The sequence below is a fragment of the Eretmochelys imbricata genome, chromosome 3 (assembly GCF_965152235.1).
Source record: "Eretmochelys imbricata isolate rEreImb1 chromosome 3, rEreImb1.hap1, whole genome shotgun sequence".
NCBI classification, from domain to species: domain Eukaryota; kingdom Metazoa; phylum Chordata; order Testudines; family Cheloniidae; genus Eretmochelys; species Eretmochelys imbricata.
The window spans coordinates 208,268,363-208,286,817 of NC_135574.1; the positions used below are offsets into that span (position 1 = coordinate 208,268,363).

The window sequence follows — 18,455 nt, forward strand, 5'->3', positions numbered from 1 at the left end:
GTGGAACAACCAGAAGCCAAAGCACTGGGCACGTTAAACGTTACTTTAGAGACAGACCAGTTCAGCTAGTTTATGTAGAGAACCGTATGTATTAAAAATGGCATTAGTAATGCTTTAATTTTTCAGATAAAAAACAAGACTGGACTAACAAAACACTCCGCTAGGGTTCATCATCTAACATCCAGATGCTTTAAATAAGGGAGATGAGAACCAAGTTACCGCTAACTGTATCAATATAATGATTTTAAAAGCACAATATTTGTTGCAGTGCTTTGTTCTCTGCAAATCCGATTGGCGAAGGAGACGTGAGATTTTAAAGCCATTAGGAAGACAGTTTAGCTGTGAAAAAAGACCTAGGCAAACTTTGTGGCCCCAAAAATGTACCTCAAGTATTGTTAGAAATACGCAATGCCACATCCAAGGTTTGGGGGTATTTGGGTTGGGGATTTGGACAGAGGCCCATCCCTAATCTGAAATGCTGAAAACAGCCTCCAGGCAAGCAGGATCAATTCAGCTTGTATGCAAGGGAACGTCATAACAGGCAAGTGACAACAGACAGGGGCCATTGTTCTTAACGGAAGAAATGGGGGAAGAAGTAGAAGTTGCCTTTCTGTAACAGCTTTTGATGCTTCCCTTTCCCACTGCTGCATCACCTCCCCCCTGGGAGGGGTCCCCTGGAGCTCCTGAGGGTGGTCTTGCTGGGAAAGGAGCGGCTGCAGCAGCTGGTTAGTTTGAGACACAACCCAGTGTTTCATTGGTAACTTATTTCTGATTAGCTTTCTTTGCGGTTTCCATGGAGTTGCAGCCCCTTGCGTTTGTGAGGCTTAATTGAAGGGATGTCACTTCCCTATGGTCTAGGACAGGGGTGGGCAAACTTTTTGGACCGAGAGTCACATCTGGGTATGGAAATTGCATGGCGGGCCATGAATGCTCATGGAATTGGGGGTTGGGGTGCGGGAGGGGCTGAGGGCTCTGGCTGGAGATGCAGGCTCTGGGGTGGGGCCAGAAATGAGGAGTTCAAGGTGCGGGAGGGGGCTCTGGGCTGGGGCAGGGGGTTGGAGTGCAGAGGGGGGTGAGGGCTCTGGATGGGGGTACAGGCTCTGGGGTGGGGCTAGGGATGAGGGGTTGGGGGTGCAGGAGGTTGCTTTGGAGGGTGGGAGGGGGATCAGGGCAGGGGTAGGGGCTTGGGTCATGGGAGAGTGTCAGGGGTGCAGGCATGGCGCTTACCTCAAGCAGCTCCCGGAAGCAGCGGCATGTCCCCCCTACGGCTCCTATACAGAGGCGTGGCCAGGTAGCTCTGCGTGCTGCCCTGTCCACAGGTGCCACCCCTGCAGCTCCCATTGGTCATGGCTCCTGGCCAATGGGAGCTGCGGAGCCCCTTGGCTGCCCCTATGCATAGGAGCTGGAGGGGGAACACGCTGTTGCTTGCGGGAGCCGCACAGAGCCACAGCACGCGCAGAGCTGGGCAAGCCCCGGACCCTGCTTCCTGGCAGGAGCTCGAGGGCTGGATTAAAACGTCTGAAGGGCTGGATGTGACCCCTGGGCCATAGTTTAAATATTATGTGCAGTTCTGGTCATCCCAGAATATTATGCCCGCACCTTGAATATTATGTGCAGTTCTGGTCATCCCATCTCAGAAAATAATATTAGAATTGGAAAAGTTACAGAGAAGGGCAATTAAAAATGATTAGGGGGATGGAACAGCTTCTGTATGAGGAGAGATTAAATAGAGTGGGGTCGTTCATTTTAGAAAAGAGCTAGAGAGGGGGATAGGAGAGAGGTCTATAAAATCAGGAAGGGAGTGGAGAAAGTGAATGGGGAAGTGCTATTTATCCCTTCACGTAACACACGAACAAGGGGTCACCCAATGACCCTAATAGGCAGCAGGTTTAAAACAAATACAAGAATTAGATACATTCCTGGAGGATAGGTCCATCAGTGGCTATTACCCAAGGTGGTCAGGGATGCAACCCCATGCTCTGTGTATCCCTAAACCTCTGACTGCCAGAAGCTGGGACTGGACGATGGGATGGATCACTCGACAATTGCCCTGTTCTGTTCATTCCCTCTGAAGGATCTGGCATTGGCCACTATTGGAAGACAGGACACCGGGCTAGATGGATCTTTGGTCTGACCCAGCATGGCCGTTCGGACGTTCTCCGGTATTGCCATGAGAAAACGTGCCTGGCTAGCTCACAAGCTGCTCGGCAGAGCAAAGGCGTCTGCTATTAGTCACTCTGCCGCGGACCGTTTGCTGCTGCACTATATCACTAAGCTCACACCAAAGCCCTGCCCTGCTGGGACGCAGATAACACTCTTGGAATCCGAGCTGGCCTCCGCATGGGCCCCGTGATGTGAACGCGTCCTCGTAGATGGGCCAGGGGGATGGAAGAAATGGGAAAAGAAGTAGAAATAACTGGTCTGTAATGGATGTGACGCTTCCCTTTCCCACTGCTGCGTCACCTCCCTCCTGGGCGGGGGTCCCTCAGATCCTGCGCCTCCTGACATGGGCTGCACGGGAAAGGGATGGCTGCGGCGTGGGTTAGTCTGAGAAACACCACGATCTTTCGTGAGTAACTTAGTGTGCTGAGTCGCAGCCCCCTGACTTTGTGAGGCTTACTGGTACGTAGATGTCTTCCCCCTTGTCTGTGTGTGCCGTACGGAAGTGATAGGGATTGTGCCCCTGCCAGAGGCTTTTGTGGAGGAAGATGTTCTCCCCAGGGTTGGAGAGGAATTTCCTGGGGTGGGGCTGAGCCATTATGACAACAGGGAATAATGGGTGTACTGAGGAAAAGGAAATGGAAGGAGATTCTCAGGGGAAGTGGGGACAGGCTTTGTGTTTGGAAAACGGCAACATTCCTGTCCTGTCCTTTGCTCTAAGTTACTGACAGGTTCTCTCAACTTTAGCCACATCTTAACGTCCCTTTGCTTTGGGCATTTCATCGGTTTGTTTTTTTCAAATGAGTATTTCATCCCTGAACTGTACGCAAGTATCGCAAAGAGAATCTTACCAGGCGATATTTTTAATGACCCGAAGCCATGATATGAAACGTATATTTTTAGCCTTTCTTCCTAGAGTCACTGGTACATTCCTGCTGCTTTGCCCTACTGTGAAGCAGCACAAAGCAGCCAGAGCGACTCGGCCAATGGAACAAGGTTTGCAGCCGCCACACAAAATACACTGGAATAAGAGAGAGCCACAGCACGGCTGTGGCTGGCCCAGCTCAGCTGACTTGGGCTCGCAGGGCTTGGGCTGGGCGGCTAACAATTGCAGTGTGGACATTCGGGCTCCGGCTGAAGACAGGAGTGGCGGAAGTACCCTAAAAATGGACAGCCACAGGCACCCAGACCATGGCCCGGCACCACTCCTGCGCCATCCCTTCCACCCAAGACCCCGCCCCGCTTCTTCCCCCAGGCCCTAGTCCCGCACCACCTCTCACAGGTGCTGACACCGTGGGTGCTCTGGGGCTGGAGCCCCCCCATCAGAACCTCCCCCCAGCACCTCCTGCCCGCCGGCTGGCCCTGCCGATCAGCGCCTCCCACTCCGGTCTCCCGCCCACCCCAATCAGCTGTTTTGCGGCATGCAGGAGGCTCTGGGGGAGAGAAGGGAGGAGCGAGGATGCGATGCACTCGGGGGGAGGGGGGCAGAACAGGGCAGGAAGAGGCGGGGCGGGGGTGGAGCCTTGGGGGAAGGGGTGGAGTGGGGGCGGGGCGGGGCCGGGGGCGGGGCCTGGGGCAGAGCCAGGGGGCGAGCACCCCCTGGCACATTGGAAAGTCAGTGGCTACGCTGCCTCTTCCCCCCAAGACCCTGCCCCCCTCCACCCCTTCCCCCCATCGCTTGCCCTTAAGGCCAGTAAAAAGTGGGGGAGCCTTGGCCCCCTGGCCCTCCCTGTTCCAGTACCTCTGGCTGAAGCCCAAGCTCTGGGACCTCCTGGGGTGGAGGATCCCAAAGCTCAGGCTCCAGCTCGAGCCTGAACATCTACACAGCAATTTTACAGCCCCGCAGCCCAAGTCAGCTGAGCTAGGCCAGCCGTGGGGGCTTAAATGCAGAGGAGACATACCCCAAGTGCATCCCCCAGCTCCCCTGTTCTCCTGCCCTCCAAACGGCCACTGCCTCTTGCATCACCCTGCATTCCCTCTGCACCTCCCTTCCCCACTTCCCGGAGCTGCAATACGAACGAATGGGACACTGAACGGGGCACCCTCCGCTCCTGCCCAGAGTCCAAACCAAGGACTGGAGCAGTGGGTCTTCCCGAGAGCGATACCCAACACCGTTCAGGAATGCAGCTGGTCCTCTATTCTCCCTTGGTGCAGTGAAAACAAAGGAGAGACGGGTCACTTACTCCAACTCGGACAAGGTTTCTTTGGGAAGATTCTTCCAACTGCAAAAGAATGTTTGACAATATGTGCAGATAATCTTAAGAGGTAAGGTCCCAGCATGGGCATTACTAGACTCCGGGGCTGAGGTTTGCCTCATGACTAATGGACTCTTCCAAGAACTTAGCCAAACTGGCTATCCCTGTGCGATTGAGTTGGGAGGGAATGTTATAATCCTGTCTAACTGTGATAATAGTGTTATTAGACTTTTGGGATAGGCCTGCCTTACCCTAGACTTTGTGGGAACTAAGAGCAAACATCCGCTATATATCTATGAAAAACAAAGCAAAGGATTATTGGCATGGATTTAATCCTTAGATCTGGTGGAGCCATAGCTGCCAAGCAACCCTCTGGTCATATGTTTCAGATCCTCTTCCTTATGCTGGAATTGCATTACATTCTCCAAAGCAGGGAAAGCGAAATCGGAATCCAGCCTTTTGAAAGATGTTCTGGGACAACATCAGCAACCTCTCTCAATGCTGAGCTATCTGCTCAAGAAACAAATCCAGGGCCCACAGAGAGTCATTCTTCTCACAGGATGAGACTGCCTGACACAAACCAGTTAAGTAAGGATGATGAGAGATGGAGGAGCCTGTTCTAACAGATATTCCTCAGGAAGAGAACAAGGCCAAGACTGACAGGACCATTGACTCCAGCATCGTACCACCAGAAAATCGCCTCTCGACAGAGAAAACAGCATCCTCCTTCCCTCAAAGCCAGGTAGGAACTACCCACTCCGTTGAGAGCAATAGCAGCGCTGAACCTCCAGGCTCTCCAGAGCTACAAGCATGAGGATAACCCTGACAGATGCTACACCCACATTCCTTTCCTTGGAGAGGTTACTTAGAGATCTCACTAGAAGGGGATGAGTATACAGAGTATGTCTCTCTCCCTTCCTGTCCGATCCAGATACACACTCACTACACACCCCCACACTGGGGAGAAAGGCACCTGATCCCCTCAGAAGGGATGACACCTGGGGAAAACACTTGGTGCACCCTCCCTGAGACAACCAGAACTAATACTCGCTTAAGGAGATAGGGTTGGAGTTGATAGGAAAGAACCATATCCTGAATTCCAAGAACAAACCCAACTCCAAGTGGAGTACACGCCTACCCAAGGAAATGTCAGATCTAGCCCAGATATTCCAAGAATTTCACAATCTTTTCTCAAAAGACAGCCTTGAGTGTGGCTGCACTATGCTGCACATTGTAGAGGTTCTCACACGCCAGGGTTGGCCATCAGTCCATGTTAGACAATACTGCATACCCTTAGCTGCCCATAAATCTATCCAAGAGATACTAGACTCTGTCTTAAAAAGAAGCATTATCTGGGAATATAACTCTACTTAGAGCTCCCCTGTCTGGCCTGGCCTGAAGCCTACAGGAAAATGGAGACTCCTTATCAATTACAGAAAGTTGAACAAAGTAGTACCCCATCTAGGTGGCTGATAGTCTGCATAGACCAAAGATTAGCCACAATATCCAGAACCAAGTACTTCACAGTCCTAGATGTATCCAATGGCTTGTGGACCCTAGAAGTGGTACCCCAGGAGCAGGACAAGCTGGTCTTCTCCTTAGGAGAAGACAATACACTTGGAACCAGCTGCCCTTTGGCTTCGCCAATTCTCCATGTGAGTTTAACATTTTCCTAGACAGTAGTTCAAGCAACACTGAAGAAAGCCACCCTAGACATTTCAGTCCTTGCCAACTACTGCCCAGCGTCAAACCTCCCATTCCTGAGCAAGCTCAGACAGAAGCTACCCAAAGGCCACCTATGAGCTCATCGAACTGAAGCCAACATTCTAGACACAGCACAACCTGGATTCAGGCCAGGGCATGGAATCGAAACCACCTTAGTGGCGGTGATGGATGATCTCCTCCTCTCAAAGGAGAGAGGATAGCCTCCATTCTTATTCTCCTGGACTTGTCTGCGACACTCAACAATGTTGTCGATACTGCTGTCATGCCTGAGAGAGGTGGTAGGAGTCCAGGTTAATTTTCTAAAATGGCTTGAGTCCTTCCTGGAGGGACACACCCAATGAGTACTGATGGGAAACTGCACCTCCACCACAAGGTTCAATTCTCTCTCCCATCCTTTTCAACATCAACATGCAGCTGTATGCAGATGACACATGGCTCTACCTGTCTTTCACCACATACAACCACACCACTACCACCAAGATGGCCCGGTCCTTGGAGGTGTTAAGTTCAAGGATGAAGGACAGCTGGCTGAAGCTGATGCTAAGCAAGTCAGAGGCAATGATGGTGGGGAGAGGTATTTTGAAGAACTGCCTGTCTCCACTGGTTGAAGATACACATCCGCAATTGGTCAATTCAGTCTGTAGCTAGAAGCACTTTTGGATTCCTTGCGAAGGCTGAGCTCCCATGCAGCTGCGAGTAACTTTTTCTACTACCTCTGGTTGGCTAGAAGACTCTCCCCTGTCCTGGTGGACAAAGACCTGGCCTCAGTTATTCATGCCATCATCATCTCTCAGCTGGGCTACAGCCACATGACATACCTGGGCATGAAGCCTTCAGCCCTCAGGCAACTCCAATGGGCGCAGAATGCTGCAGCCCATCACCCCAGCTACAGACTGCTGTGAACACATCTCACCTCTCCTCTGCTCTCGACACTGGCTTCCCAGAGAATAGCAAGTCAAATACAAGGTCTCCATCTTTATCTTCCAAAGCACTCCCTGGCGTGGGCCCAGGGTACCTAGAAGACCATTGAATACTCAGGGACGAAGACCATGGTCGACAGCTCTGCCCGTCTGGCAGAACGGAACTCTCAGCAAGAGGAGTAAAGTTCGTCTGTGCAGGGTACGGACCCTTCTCCGGGGCGGTCTGAGACTGTGGAATGAACACCCCCAAGAACGAAGGGCCAGCACAAACCCCACCACTACCTGCTCCAAGTGCAAGGCACATTTATGTGACCTGCCTTCTCTAATGTAAGTGCAGAGCCGGTGTATTCATATAACAAAATATCCACACACTACCAAAACAAGTCACTCCACTGCACTTGCTTCTACCCCTGGACAGGGGAGGGGAGAACAGACAACCAGTGACGGATGTTGCCTCATGCACTGCTGGAAGGTGTTCAGATACTCCAGTGATGAGCACAGTATAAGAGCCTATATCAAATAGAATAATATTGATGGCCGTTTTTTGGTCCTGTCCTCAAAGAAGAGATTGATGGAGGGCCCATGATCTGGTCACTGGACACATTTCACAGCCTTTTTTGCATTTCCTGTCATTTCATCGTTTCCTTGTTTTTACCATAAACCACCTGCTTTTAAGACAAGCGACATTTGACTGGGGATACTATTTCCTGGGAACATCGCAAACACGTTCCTCAGGGAGAACCTCAGCTCTGTCCTCAAGAAAACCAGGCTCATTCGGGGGGTAACGGCATAGCCATGCAGTTGGAGAGAAATGGGGCCTGCCGTTCTCCTCCCGAGACAGGAAACTCCTCTTTTCCCAAGCACCCCCCTAGCATCTGTCATGACTAAACAGGTTGGTTCTGATATTTAGCACATGCCCATGATTCAGCTTCACAGCAGGCACTGAAGATTTTTGAAGCGGCGTGACACACTAGATGCCGCGTGTATACACACTCGCTCATTAGAATTCGTCAAAGAGGATACGGGTTTCACAAATATGTTGCCAACATCATGACTTGTCGTTTTTCAGCCAGCCCTGCAGTTTACACACCAGTAACAGCTACTGTTAGCAGCTTTGACTGTTCGAACTTGCAGGCGCTGCCCTCTACAGGGCGGAAGGAGTTCAGACCCCCATGGGCTCTGCAAGCCGTTTCACCCTCTGTTGGCGACGGCGGGTAAAGGAAAGAGAGAGAAGGAGCAAGGGAAAAAGAGGGAAGCTCATGACACAGCCCCGCATGGATTTTAATTGTACGTTAAAACTAAGCCCAAGTTATGCAAGCCCCAAAGATCAGGAGAAACGCGCAGGGACTTATTTCCTTTAACAAAAACCAACAACTTTACAAGTGACTGACTGAATCTCGTTCTCGCATAAAGAATGGAATAAAAAGCCAACAAACCCAAAGATGTTAGGTAGGGCCGGCATCCAGCTCCTCGGCTTGAGAGCACCTCCTCACCTCCTGAATCTACCACACGTACGAAGGAACCCAATTCCAGCTCACCCTCAGGAGCACTCAATAGCGCAGGCCTAGCACTGCATTTCCGAAACAGGGACAGGCTGTGCTATGCGTTTGCCTGCCCTGGCTGGGTCACCTGAAAAGCCAGTACTATGCTCTTTAGCACTGGGAAGTGTTCACAACCACTTCTCCTAGAAAGCTTCTCCTTAATAGCAACACCACCGTGCCGCTCTTCCAGCAGTTCATATGGCGTCCCTAGTGTTTCATCAACTCCAGTGCACGGTGTTGACTGTTGCTTTCAATTACAGTGACGTGTTAATAGGTCATTGTTTGCCAGCTAATGACTTCAGAGCTGATGACCAAGGCTATGTCTACACTACAGATTTTTGTCGACAAAAGTTAAGCTGGTCTCATTAAACTGCTGTTGCGTGTCCACACTACGCTCCTTGTGTCAGCAGAGCACGTCCACACGAGCAGCTCTTGCATCGACCCAGAGAGCAGTGCATAGTGGGTAACTATCCCACTGTGCAACTGGCCACAGGGTGCTTTCGGAAGGGTTTGCAATGCCTCATGGGGCAGGTACAGCGTCACATGATGCAGGTTTCTCAATCACATTGTTCCATGGGAGTCCTATTAGATTAGTCGTGCCTGACCAACCTGATTGCCTTCTCTGATGAGATAACTGGCTCTGTGGATATGGGGAAAGCAGTGGACATGATATACCTTGACTTTAGCAAAGATTTTGATACAGTCTCCCATAGTATTCTTGCCAGCAAGTTAAAAAAGTATGGATTAGATGAATGGACTATGAGGTGGATAGAAAACTGGCTAGATCATCGGGCTCAATGTGTAGTGATCAACGGCTCGATGTCTAGTTGGCAGCTGATAGCAAGCGGAGTGCCCCAGAGGTCTGTCCTGGGGCCAGTTTTGTTCAACATCTTCATTAATGATCTGGATGATGGGACAGATTGCACCCTCAGCAAGTTTGTGGATGACACTAAGCTCAGGGGAGTGGGAGATAGGCTGGAGGGTAGGGATAGGGTCCAGAGCGATCTAGACAAATGAGAGGATTGAGCTAAAAGAAATTTGATGAGGTTCAACAAGGACAAGTGCAGAGTCCTGCACTTAGGACGAAAGAATCCCATGCGCTGCTACAGGCTGGGGACCGACTGGCTAAGCGGCAGTTCTGCGGAAAAGGACCTGGGGAATACAGTGGACGAGAAGCTGGATCTGAGTCAGCACTGTGCCCTTGTTGCCAAGAAGGCCAACGGCATTTTGGGCTGTATTAGTAGGAGCATTGACAGCAGAATGAGGGAAGTGATTATTCCCCTCTATTCAGCACTGGTGAGGCCAGACCTGGAGTATTGCATCCACTTTTGGGCCCCCCACTACAGAATCCAGTGGAGGGCAACAAAAATTATTAGGGGGCTGGGGCTCATGGCTGAAGAGGAGAGGCTGAAGGAACTGGGGCTATTTAGTCTGCAGAAGAGAAGAATGAGGGGGGATTTGATAGCAGCCTTCAACTATCTGAAGGGGGGTTCCAAAGAGGATGGAGCTCAACTGTTCTCAGTGGTGGCAGATGACAGAACAAGGAGCAATGGTCTCAAGTTGCAGTGGGGGAGGTCTAGGTTGGATATTAGGAAACACTATTTCACTAGGAGAGTGGTGAAGCACTGGAATGGGTTACCTAGGGAGGTGGTGGAATCTTCCTCCTTAGAAGTTTTTAAGGTCAGGCTTGACAAAGCCCTGGCTGGGATGATTTAGTTGGGGATTGGTCCTGCTTTGAGCAGGGGGTTGGACTAGATACCTCCTGAGGTCCCTTCCAACCCTGATATTCTATGATTGCCAGCTGCTTTTCACCTGAAATGTGGTGGGGGGTACGGGAGTGTGTGTGGTGGGGGAGACACAGAAACGGGGGGGGCGGGGGAGCGTGTCAGCACGCTGTCCCTTTACGGTCAGACGGCAGCTGGAACAGTGTCTCCATGCCCCCAGCAGCAGCCCACGCTGCCTGCCTGCCTGCCGGGAGAGCAGGACTCCACATTAATGCTTCTGAGCTCTCCGCGCTGAAGACTGTCAGACCCAACTCCAAGGTCCCCTCCGCCGCCTCCATTCATAGAACCAGAGAAGATTAGGGCGGGAAGAGACCTCAGGAGGCCATTTAGTCCAACACCCTGCAGGGGTGGGTTCGGACCAGAAGTCTCATGGAAGAGAGGTGGGGAATGAGGAGGGAAAGTGGCAACCAAGCGGGGCAGCAAGGCCACTGGCCAGATACTTCCACCCTCGCCTTTACCCACAGCTGCCAAACTAACCCCTCCCCGGCTGCGTCTCTGCTCTCGGCCAGCCTGGCGCAAGGGGCAGAGTGCAACCGCGTCCACGAGGCAGGCCCGGGAGAACGCGCTCAGCCCTGGGCCGAGCCCTCCCAGGGGGACAGGAAATGCAGGCTGGCTCCTGGCGGTGGTGAACATGCAGGTAGGCCGAGTGCAGGAGCCCACAGTGACGAGGAGGCGGGTCCAGCCCTCCATCTGCAGGAGGCCTGGGGTTTCTAGGGGGCACAGAGCTGCCTCTCTCCCATGCAGAGCTAATGGGGCCGTTGGGTTTGGGGACCAGCCTGCGCTGCACAGTGGCTGATCGTTCCCAAAGCCAGCATGGCTTCAGCTTCCTAGCGGAGGTCCAGCGCCACCATCCCTGGGAAGGGGAGCAGCCCAGGTGAGTGACCCCCACTCGCCCAGCGGTGCAGGGCCAGGCTCCCTGGAGAGAACGGTCCCGTGTGCCTACAGGGCTGCTCAGGGGTTCACCTGAGTGAAGTGCAGTGTCCCATGTCCCCCCTGCTCTACGATAGCACCAGGCTGGAGGCCCCCAGTCCCTCCCAACTGGCTGGACACCATCAGCTGCAGATTCTCCCATCATGGCTACGCCAATGCCTGGGACATCTGGAGTGACGGGGTCCCTCACTCGGAGGGCCTAATAGCCTCAGGGCCATGCCCAGCAACTCAGAGCTTATCCTGGCCTAGAGGAATACATCCCAGCCCATGCCCCCCAGTCCCATGTGACCTAGTACGGGTGGTGGTGTCATACTAGACTTCCTGTCTCTCCCCCCCGTCCCGCCCCCATTAACCCCCTAGCTTTTCCAGGGGGCTCAGCCTGCTCCACCACAGACTGCAAGGCCGGCCGGCCCTTCCCTCTCAACCCAGCCCAGGGCCATTTAGAATGATTTCTTGTTCTTCCTTGTGTTTGCTCAATAAACTTGCAACCTCAGAATGAATGTTTTTGGGTGTTTGCCAAGAAACCAAGTAAGCACCCCCACCCCCTTTTGTATGACAGTTTTAACGTTGTCTGTGGTGTCAACGTAGCCGTGTTGGTCCCAGGATCTCAGAGCAAGACGGTGAGGGAGGGTTTATTGCACTAACTTGTGGTGGGGAAACATGCAGAGCCCTTCTCTGCACGTCTTCGTTCATATTCCCTCACCCACCTCGGCTCTGTTTTAATGGTGGACAGCGAAAACACGTCACACGCCTTTCACGTGTTGGCTCTTAAGCTCAATCCAACAGGAATCGCTGTTGCTCATGAGAGAGTGGGGCTGTGCTGGGGAACCGGGAGGGAAAGGTTAGCCAACGTGCCCGTACTCAGCTGTGTCTTCCCAGCCCATCCATTAAATGCTCCAAATCTAGCTCAGAAATAACAAGTTCTTTTCCTTTCATATCAGCAATCCCTGCCCTGCTCAGACCCGGCCCCTGGCCCCATTCACAACTTCCTTACCGGTGCTCTGCTTCACCTGCCCTGCCGCTCACTACAGCCTAGGGAGGGATGTCTTAGGGTTAGCGTCACACGGGGGGCAAAATCGGGGAGGGGGCTACCATTCTGCAGTGGGGGCTTTGCCGGGGTTTATGGTGTTTGGTTACAGGGCGCGCCCGCTTGCTGGCCAGGTCAGTTTCAGAAGGGCACAAGGCACCACAGCTAACTGGAACAAAGATTTTTGTTGAGGGTTTGGGGTTTTTTTAGGCCCTGACGTGTCAGAGGAGCGTGTGCCAACAGGTCACAAATGGAGGCACAGGGCGAAGGAGCGGGAGCTTCAGGAAAAATCAACAAGCACACCCCAGTTTTCAAAGCCAGCTTGCCTCTGGCTGCCTGCGAACCGGAATGCCTTTGCAACCCACCTGCTGCCGGGGCCGGCGTGCTCTGCCCCGGCCGCAGGCACCGCACTTTTGAAACCAGCCAGACTCTGCCCGTGCACCTCAGAGCGCGCCAAACATCCACCTGGAAGAGAAATTGCAATGGCCTTGACCGAGGGCGGGGCGCCTTCTGCCCCAATCAGCCCAGCCGTGGCCCACGGAGGCCCGTGCTGCTTACAGAGGCGAGGGAGGACAGGCCTGTGCCTAAAACACTGCAGCTGCCGTAGCGCTTCAGTGACCTTACTAACGAGAGCTCCTCCCATCGGTGTAATTAATCCAGCTATCCCGCCCGGCGACACACCACTGTCTACACCAGGGGCTAGGCCAGTTTAACTGCGTTGCTCCGGGGGGTGGATTTTTCACACCCGAGTGAGGTAGTTATTCTGAAGTGCGGCGTGTCGAGCTGGCGGAGTCAGAAGCACGCAAGCTCGCGCATTGCTGGGATACAAGGCTGTATCCACACTAGCCTCGTTCCCAGGCAGCCACCTCTCTCAGCTGCGCGCCAACAGCCGCATTGCCCAGCCGGAGCAGGGAGACGCCCAGCTCTGGGAGTACACTTCCTGCCGGGAACACTGGCCCTTCCTCCGGGGTCTCCGCACAATCCACACGCCCTAGCTGCTGCCCCTCCCCGGCGGCCCAGCCAAGCCAGCTTTAGCAAAGCTGCCCCACGCGTGAGAGTGAAGGGGCAGCAGGATCGCGCACACGGTCTGCCTGGCGCTCAGACAGAAACACCACCCAAGACAGGATGGGCAGGGCCAGTGTTCACAGCCAGGAGTGGAAAGCTTGAGACACACCCAGAGAGAGGGAGAAAGAGCCTGTAGGACTCCAGGGTCCCCCTGGGGTCTCTGTTCCCAGAATGACCCTGAATGCAGAGCAGAGCGTGGGCCCACTGCCCGCTGGCACTGACTGCTCTAACCAGCACAGGCCCCGGCCCCGGCCCTGCAGGTAAGAGGTGGACCCAAATCCGTGGCTGAGGGAGATGGAGGAGTGCAGTGGGATCGCTAGAGCGCAAGCCAAAGGAACAGGAACATCTAGAGCGAGCTGGTGATTACATGGGCCAAGGGGCAGATTCCCACTGAGAAGTCATTTCTTTCCCACACAGGCTGGGACGGGGTGGAGATTCTTTGCCGTATCCTGACAAGTTCCCAGGTACTGCCCAGCTGGACAGAGGCCGGCTCTGACTCTATGGCTCAGAGCATGCAGCATGGTCCAGGGCCTGGAGAAAAGACAGTCAGGAGATGGTTTTTCTCCTCATTCCACCACTAACCCCCTGAATGACCGGGGCCCAGCCACTGCCTCTCCATAAAACGGGGCACCTTCGTGAAGAAACAGGGCCATGTCAGGTTGTTCTGCCTGACGGGCCGGGCTCTTCTGGGGGTCCCCCGCCCAGCCCCACAGGAGGACACGGAGGCCATTGCTAGAAGAAAATCCGTTTATTTCATAAACGGAAGTTGTATCTGTAGGGTTTTTCTTTTCCAGAAAGATAAAGCATAATCTGTGAACAATGACAGCTTCTGCACATATATATATATATTTATACTATCTATACGGCCCAGCAAGTTGCCTGCCTTCCCGCAGGACCCCCCTTCAAGCCAGAGAAGGCCACAGCTCCAATGGCAAACGAGCAAAAATGCAGTTACAGCCAACGTGCCCCTCCAGGCCTGAAACACGCCCAACCCCCAGGCAGCTCCAGGGGGGCACTTTGGCTCCAGTTTGGACACTCAGTTTGAGAACCGTCCCCACACCCTGCTGATGCCATGCGCACTGCCCTGCCAGGCCTGCCACCATTCTGGAAGATGCAGTGCAGCGGACGGGAGAAGCCCCGCACTCTAAAATTCTCACTCACCGAGTGTGACAGGGAATTCACCCAGGGCCAGAGGCAGCGGGCCAGGCCCTGGCAGACACATTACTTCCAGAGGCACTGCTGGAACCAGGAGTCAGCGTGTGGGATCCGCCCCCCTTCCCCCAGGCTGGGAGATGCTATTTCCGGGCACGCTGGGCTGAGATGGCAGGAGCCAGGCAGGTGGGAACACATTGTTACAGGGGAAGGGATGGGGCGCTGGACAAAGCACATCCCTTCACACAGCCGACTGGGTCTGTCCACCCTCCCCAGGGGCCAGGCCTTCAAGGAACAGCTGCCCCGATTGCAGGCTGCCAGCTGCTGCTCTGCTGAGATCCACTGGGGCCTGCCGTATGCCTTGAGGGTAAGCGCTGGAAAAGGAGCAGTGGTAACAGGTCGTCCCCTCTTGCCAGGGCTGGTAAGGGCATTGTGGGACCTGGGCCCAGGGACCGTGGCCAAGGAAGTTCAACAGAGTCATGGAGCAACCAGCCCTAAAAGGAAACTTCCCTTTATTGGAAACTAACGAACAGCCCCGGCTGGTGTCTGGGAGGCCCCGACCATGGCTGGGGCAGAGCAGGGCGTGGTGGTGTGTCAGAGCTGGCTGGCAGAGGAGAGGTGGTGTCACGTTAGGCTCTAAGATGGGCTCAGCGGCACGGGGGCCACCTCTAGTCATAAGCTTCATCCTCGTCGTCAAAGAAGAAGGAATCGCGCTCTAGATTCTCCGATTCGTCGTCATAGGAAAAGTTGTCATCATCAAGGTCTTCATCATCGTACTCCTCCTGCCACTCCGGGACGTACTCCTCATCTTCCTCCTCCTCCTCCTCCTCTTTGGCCCCCTCGTCTGTGTCAGGGGAGTCGGATGCCCCATCAAACTTCAGCCTGCATAGAAGCAACGAAGAGAGTCGGCGTACGCCAAGTGTTTCCTGCCCGAGCCGAGCCTCAGGCAGGTGGGCAGGTCTGCGATGCAGAACTGAGCTCAGAGATCGGCCTGACGACCGTCCCCTCCACCCGCACTCATGGGCCATCAGGGGCGTTGTCTGGCTCCCCAGCCACGGCCACAGCAGTGACCCCGGCCCGCAGTCAGAGACTGCAGCATCCCCTAGGAGTCAGGTGATCAGGGCCCTCTGCATCAGCACAGCGCAGGCTGCTCCAGGGACAGCCTATCTCCTGCCAGGCCAATCACAAAGTCTGACACACCAGCTCTGGCAATGCCTAGAGCCAGGTCTCTGGAAAGAATTCAAGATCCTACCCTTGGAGAGTGGGGAGACCCGCTCTGGTTGCCTTTCACTGAGCCCACAGATCCACCAGCCTGGGTTCCTAGGCCCACAGCAACGAGCAGACTGGATCAGACCTGGGTGCCAGTTTCCTGTCTCTGACATTGGGGCCAGCAGCCGGTGCTCCAGGGAAAAGGGGTAAAAACCTGGCAGTAGGCAGGGGTGAGAACTGGCCCCTGCATCTGGTGATCTCCTGATCCCTCCTGGTTAGAGACTGTCCAGCCCTGAGCAGGAGCTTTGCTATCCCTTCCAAATGTCGCTACCATCAGCTACGATAGCTCTCCTCTTGCTAGCCAGAAAATGTGGCCATTCCCCTGCTGACTCCTGCTACATTTCTGGCCTCAGACAGGCGGTGGCAGCAAGTCTGCAGCGTGATCACGTCTGACAGAGGCTTTCCTTTCACCCATGTTGATGGGTTTGAATTTCCCTTGTTCTCACGCTAGGAGACAGGGAGAACCAAAGTACCTCAGCTGCTTTCCCTGCCCGTCTTCACTTCACAGACTTTCACAGCCTGCCCTTTGGTCTCGTCTCTAAAGTGAACAGTCCCAGGCTTCTCAGTCCGTCTTCACAGGAGAGCTTTGCAGGCCCCTGGCCGTCCTCGTCGCCCTCCTCTGCCCCCCTCTAGTTCTGCACGATCCTGGGTGAGATGGGGTGGCCAGCATTACATGCAGGCTCCAGGGGAGGCTACCTCAGGGATTTCTCTAGTGGCATTACCATCTATTGTGTTATTCTCCTTCCCATACTTTATTGGTTGCTTTGATTACAGCTGCGCACTGAAAGGAGGTGCACTGCCCTGCCTGCCGGGGTGCCTGGTTTCTCTCCCGTGGCAACAGTGTACACTTCAGTGAGCACAGTCGGAAACGTTAGCATCCTGCTCCTTCCCCACCCCACCCCAGCGTCCCTCCCAGGAAGGAAACTCACTCTTTGTAAGGCAGGGCTGCATTAGGCACATTTGACAACTTCATCTCCCTCTGGTCGGAGCCTGGCCGGGCCTGGAAGCCGACGCGGAAATCCTGCCAGGACAGAAGAGCAGTCAGAACAAGAGATGGAGGTGGGGCACTTGGACAAGGCTTCACCCCCTGCACACCCCTTTCCCTCCCCCACTCACAATCCATGGCACAGCCTAGGGGACAAAGTCTGCCCTTCCCTCCCATTCCACCCACCACATCCCCCAGCTGAAATGGCGAGGCTCCTGCAGCTGGTACCTGAGTGGAGTGCTGCAGGATCGCGAGGAGCCGCTCCTGGATCCTGCGCACCAGCTCCAGGCCAGTGTTAAAATGCTCGGCTTTGAGTAGCCGAATGGAGGAGGCCAGGTCTTGACACTGCAGCAGAGTCTCCTCTGGAACACAAGAGAGGCAGCATTACACAGCGTCCCTACTCAGGGACCCGTCACCAGAAGCGAGAGCAGCTGCCGGCCAAGTGAACGGGTCCATCCCCCCAGGCCGCAGTCACAGCGCACTCGCTAGGTGGCCTGCTCGCAGCAGCCTTCTTTTCGGCAGGGCTGGGGAGGAGGGAGTGATGGAGACTCTCTCTTGCTCTGCCTGGGCTTGCCAACAGCCAGATCAGGTTCCAAGGCCAGAAGGAACCACTGTGATGGAGTCAGACCTCCTGTATAGCACAGAGCACAGAACTTCCCTGCACAAACTCCCGTTTGAACTAGAGCAGCAAACTTAGAGACCCACCCAACCACGGGTTAAAGATTAGCACAGATGGAGAATCCAGGACAACCCTCAGTAAATTGTCCCAGTGGTTAATTACCCTCCCTGTTAAAAAGCTGCATCTGATTCCTTTGGACTGGATCCAGTCAGATAAGCTAAGCAGAACCAGGCCAGAGCAGCTCCTGGATGGGACACCTCCAACCCAATCCTAGGACAGAGCTAAGGAGTCGGTGGGCATGCTTCCCTCACTGCCCAGCCGCCCACCCCCAGGCAGCAGTGCCATCCCCTCACCCAGGAGGATCTGCAGAGCATTGGTGTGTAGCTCCAGGTTCTCGGTCTGCTGCTCCATGACATCCATCTTCTCGGTGTCCTGGTTGTAGTAACTGTAGACGGCGGAGTAAGCCAGCACCTGGAACAGCACAGAGCCTGCTGTCAGCGCCCAGGGCCAGCACGGACGGAACAGCCGGGGGCTCTAAGCTGGAAGTTCATTTCTGACTTCACCTGGCACTAACGGGAACAACCTGACCCACCAACTGCTGCAGTGCGCTGGGTGGGCTTTGGCAGTCCCAGCTCTGACCCGGGGGTAACCATCCAACGTCAAAGTGCGGACAACATGTGAACTGGCCCCACAGGGTGAGCAAACAGCAGTCAGGGTTGGCACAAACGGCGCTGAGCAAGGCAAGCGTATAGGCTCGCAGAGACGTCCAAACTAGACGTGAGCACAGTCACGAGATTCATGGACGCGCCACGTTAAATCAAGGCGGGAACTAGCTGAGGTGGGAGTGTAAGAAAACGCAGCCTAGCAGCAGATGGGAGAGGGCAAGTGGGCCTATGTGGGGTTCCACAGCATCTCAGCACAAACACGTTCCCACAGGCATTCCCTATCACAAATGCCTCTTGCAGGTTCCACAGACGTCCACAGGAGAACCCGATCAGTGGTCCCCCTTAAGCACTGAGGCCAGGAGAGCTCCACGTGTGTGACTCGCAGAAGCTGGTTTCTATGGTGGTTGCACATGCTACA

The 18,455-nt window shown here is 54.4% G+C and overlaps 1 protein-coding gene across 1 annotated transcript in view; it reads right to left on the reverse strand.

Annotated features, from left to right (window-relative positions):
• Positions 1-14,080: 14,080 nt before the first annotated feature.
• LOC144263284 (cullin-9-like) overlaps positions 14,081-18,455 on the reverse strand; it is a 70,054-nt gene continuing 65,679 nt past the window's right edge. Inside the window, 4 exon segments of the mRNA XM_077814177.1 lie at positions 14,081-15,381; positions 16,698-16,789; positions 16,982-17,115; positions 17,726-17,843. Of these exon segments, the coding sequence (XP_077670303.1) occupies positions 15,168-15,381; positions 16,698-16,789; positions 16,982-17,115; positions 17,726-17,843 (558 nt within the window). The 3' untranslated portion in view covers positions 14,081-15,167.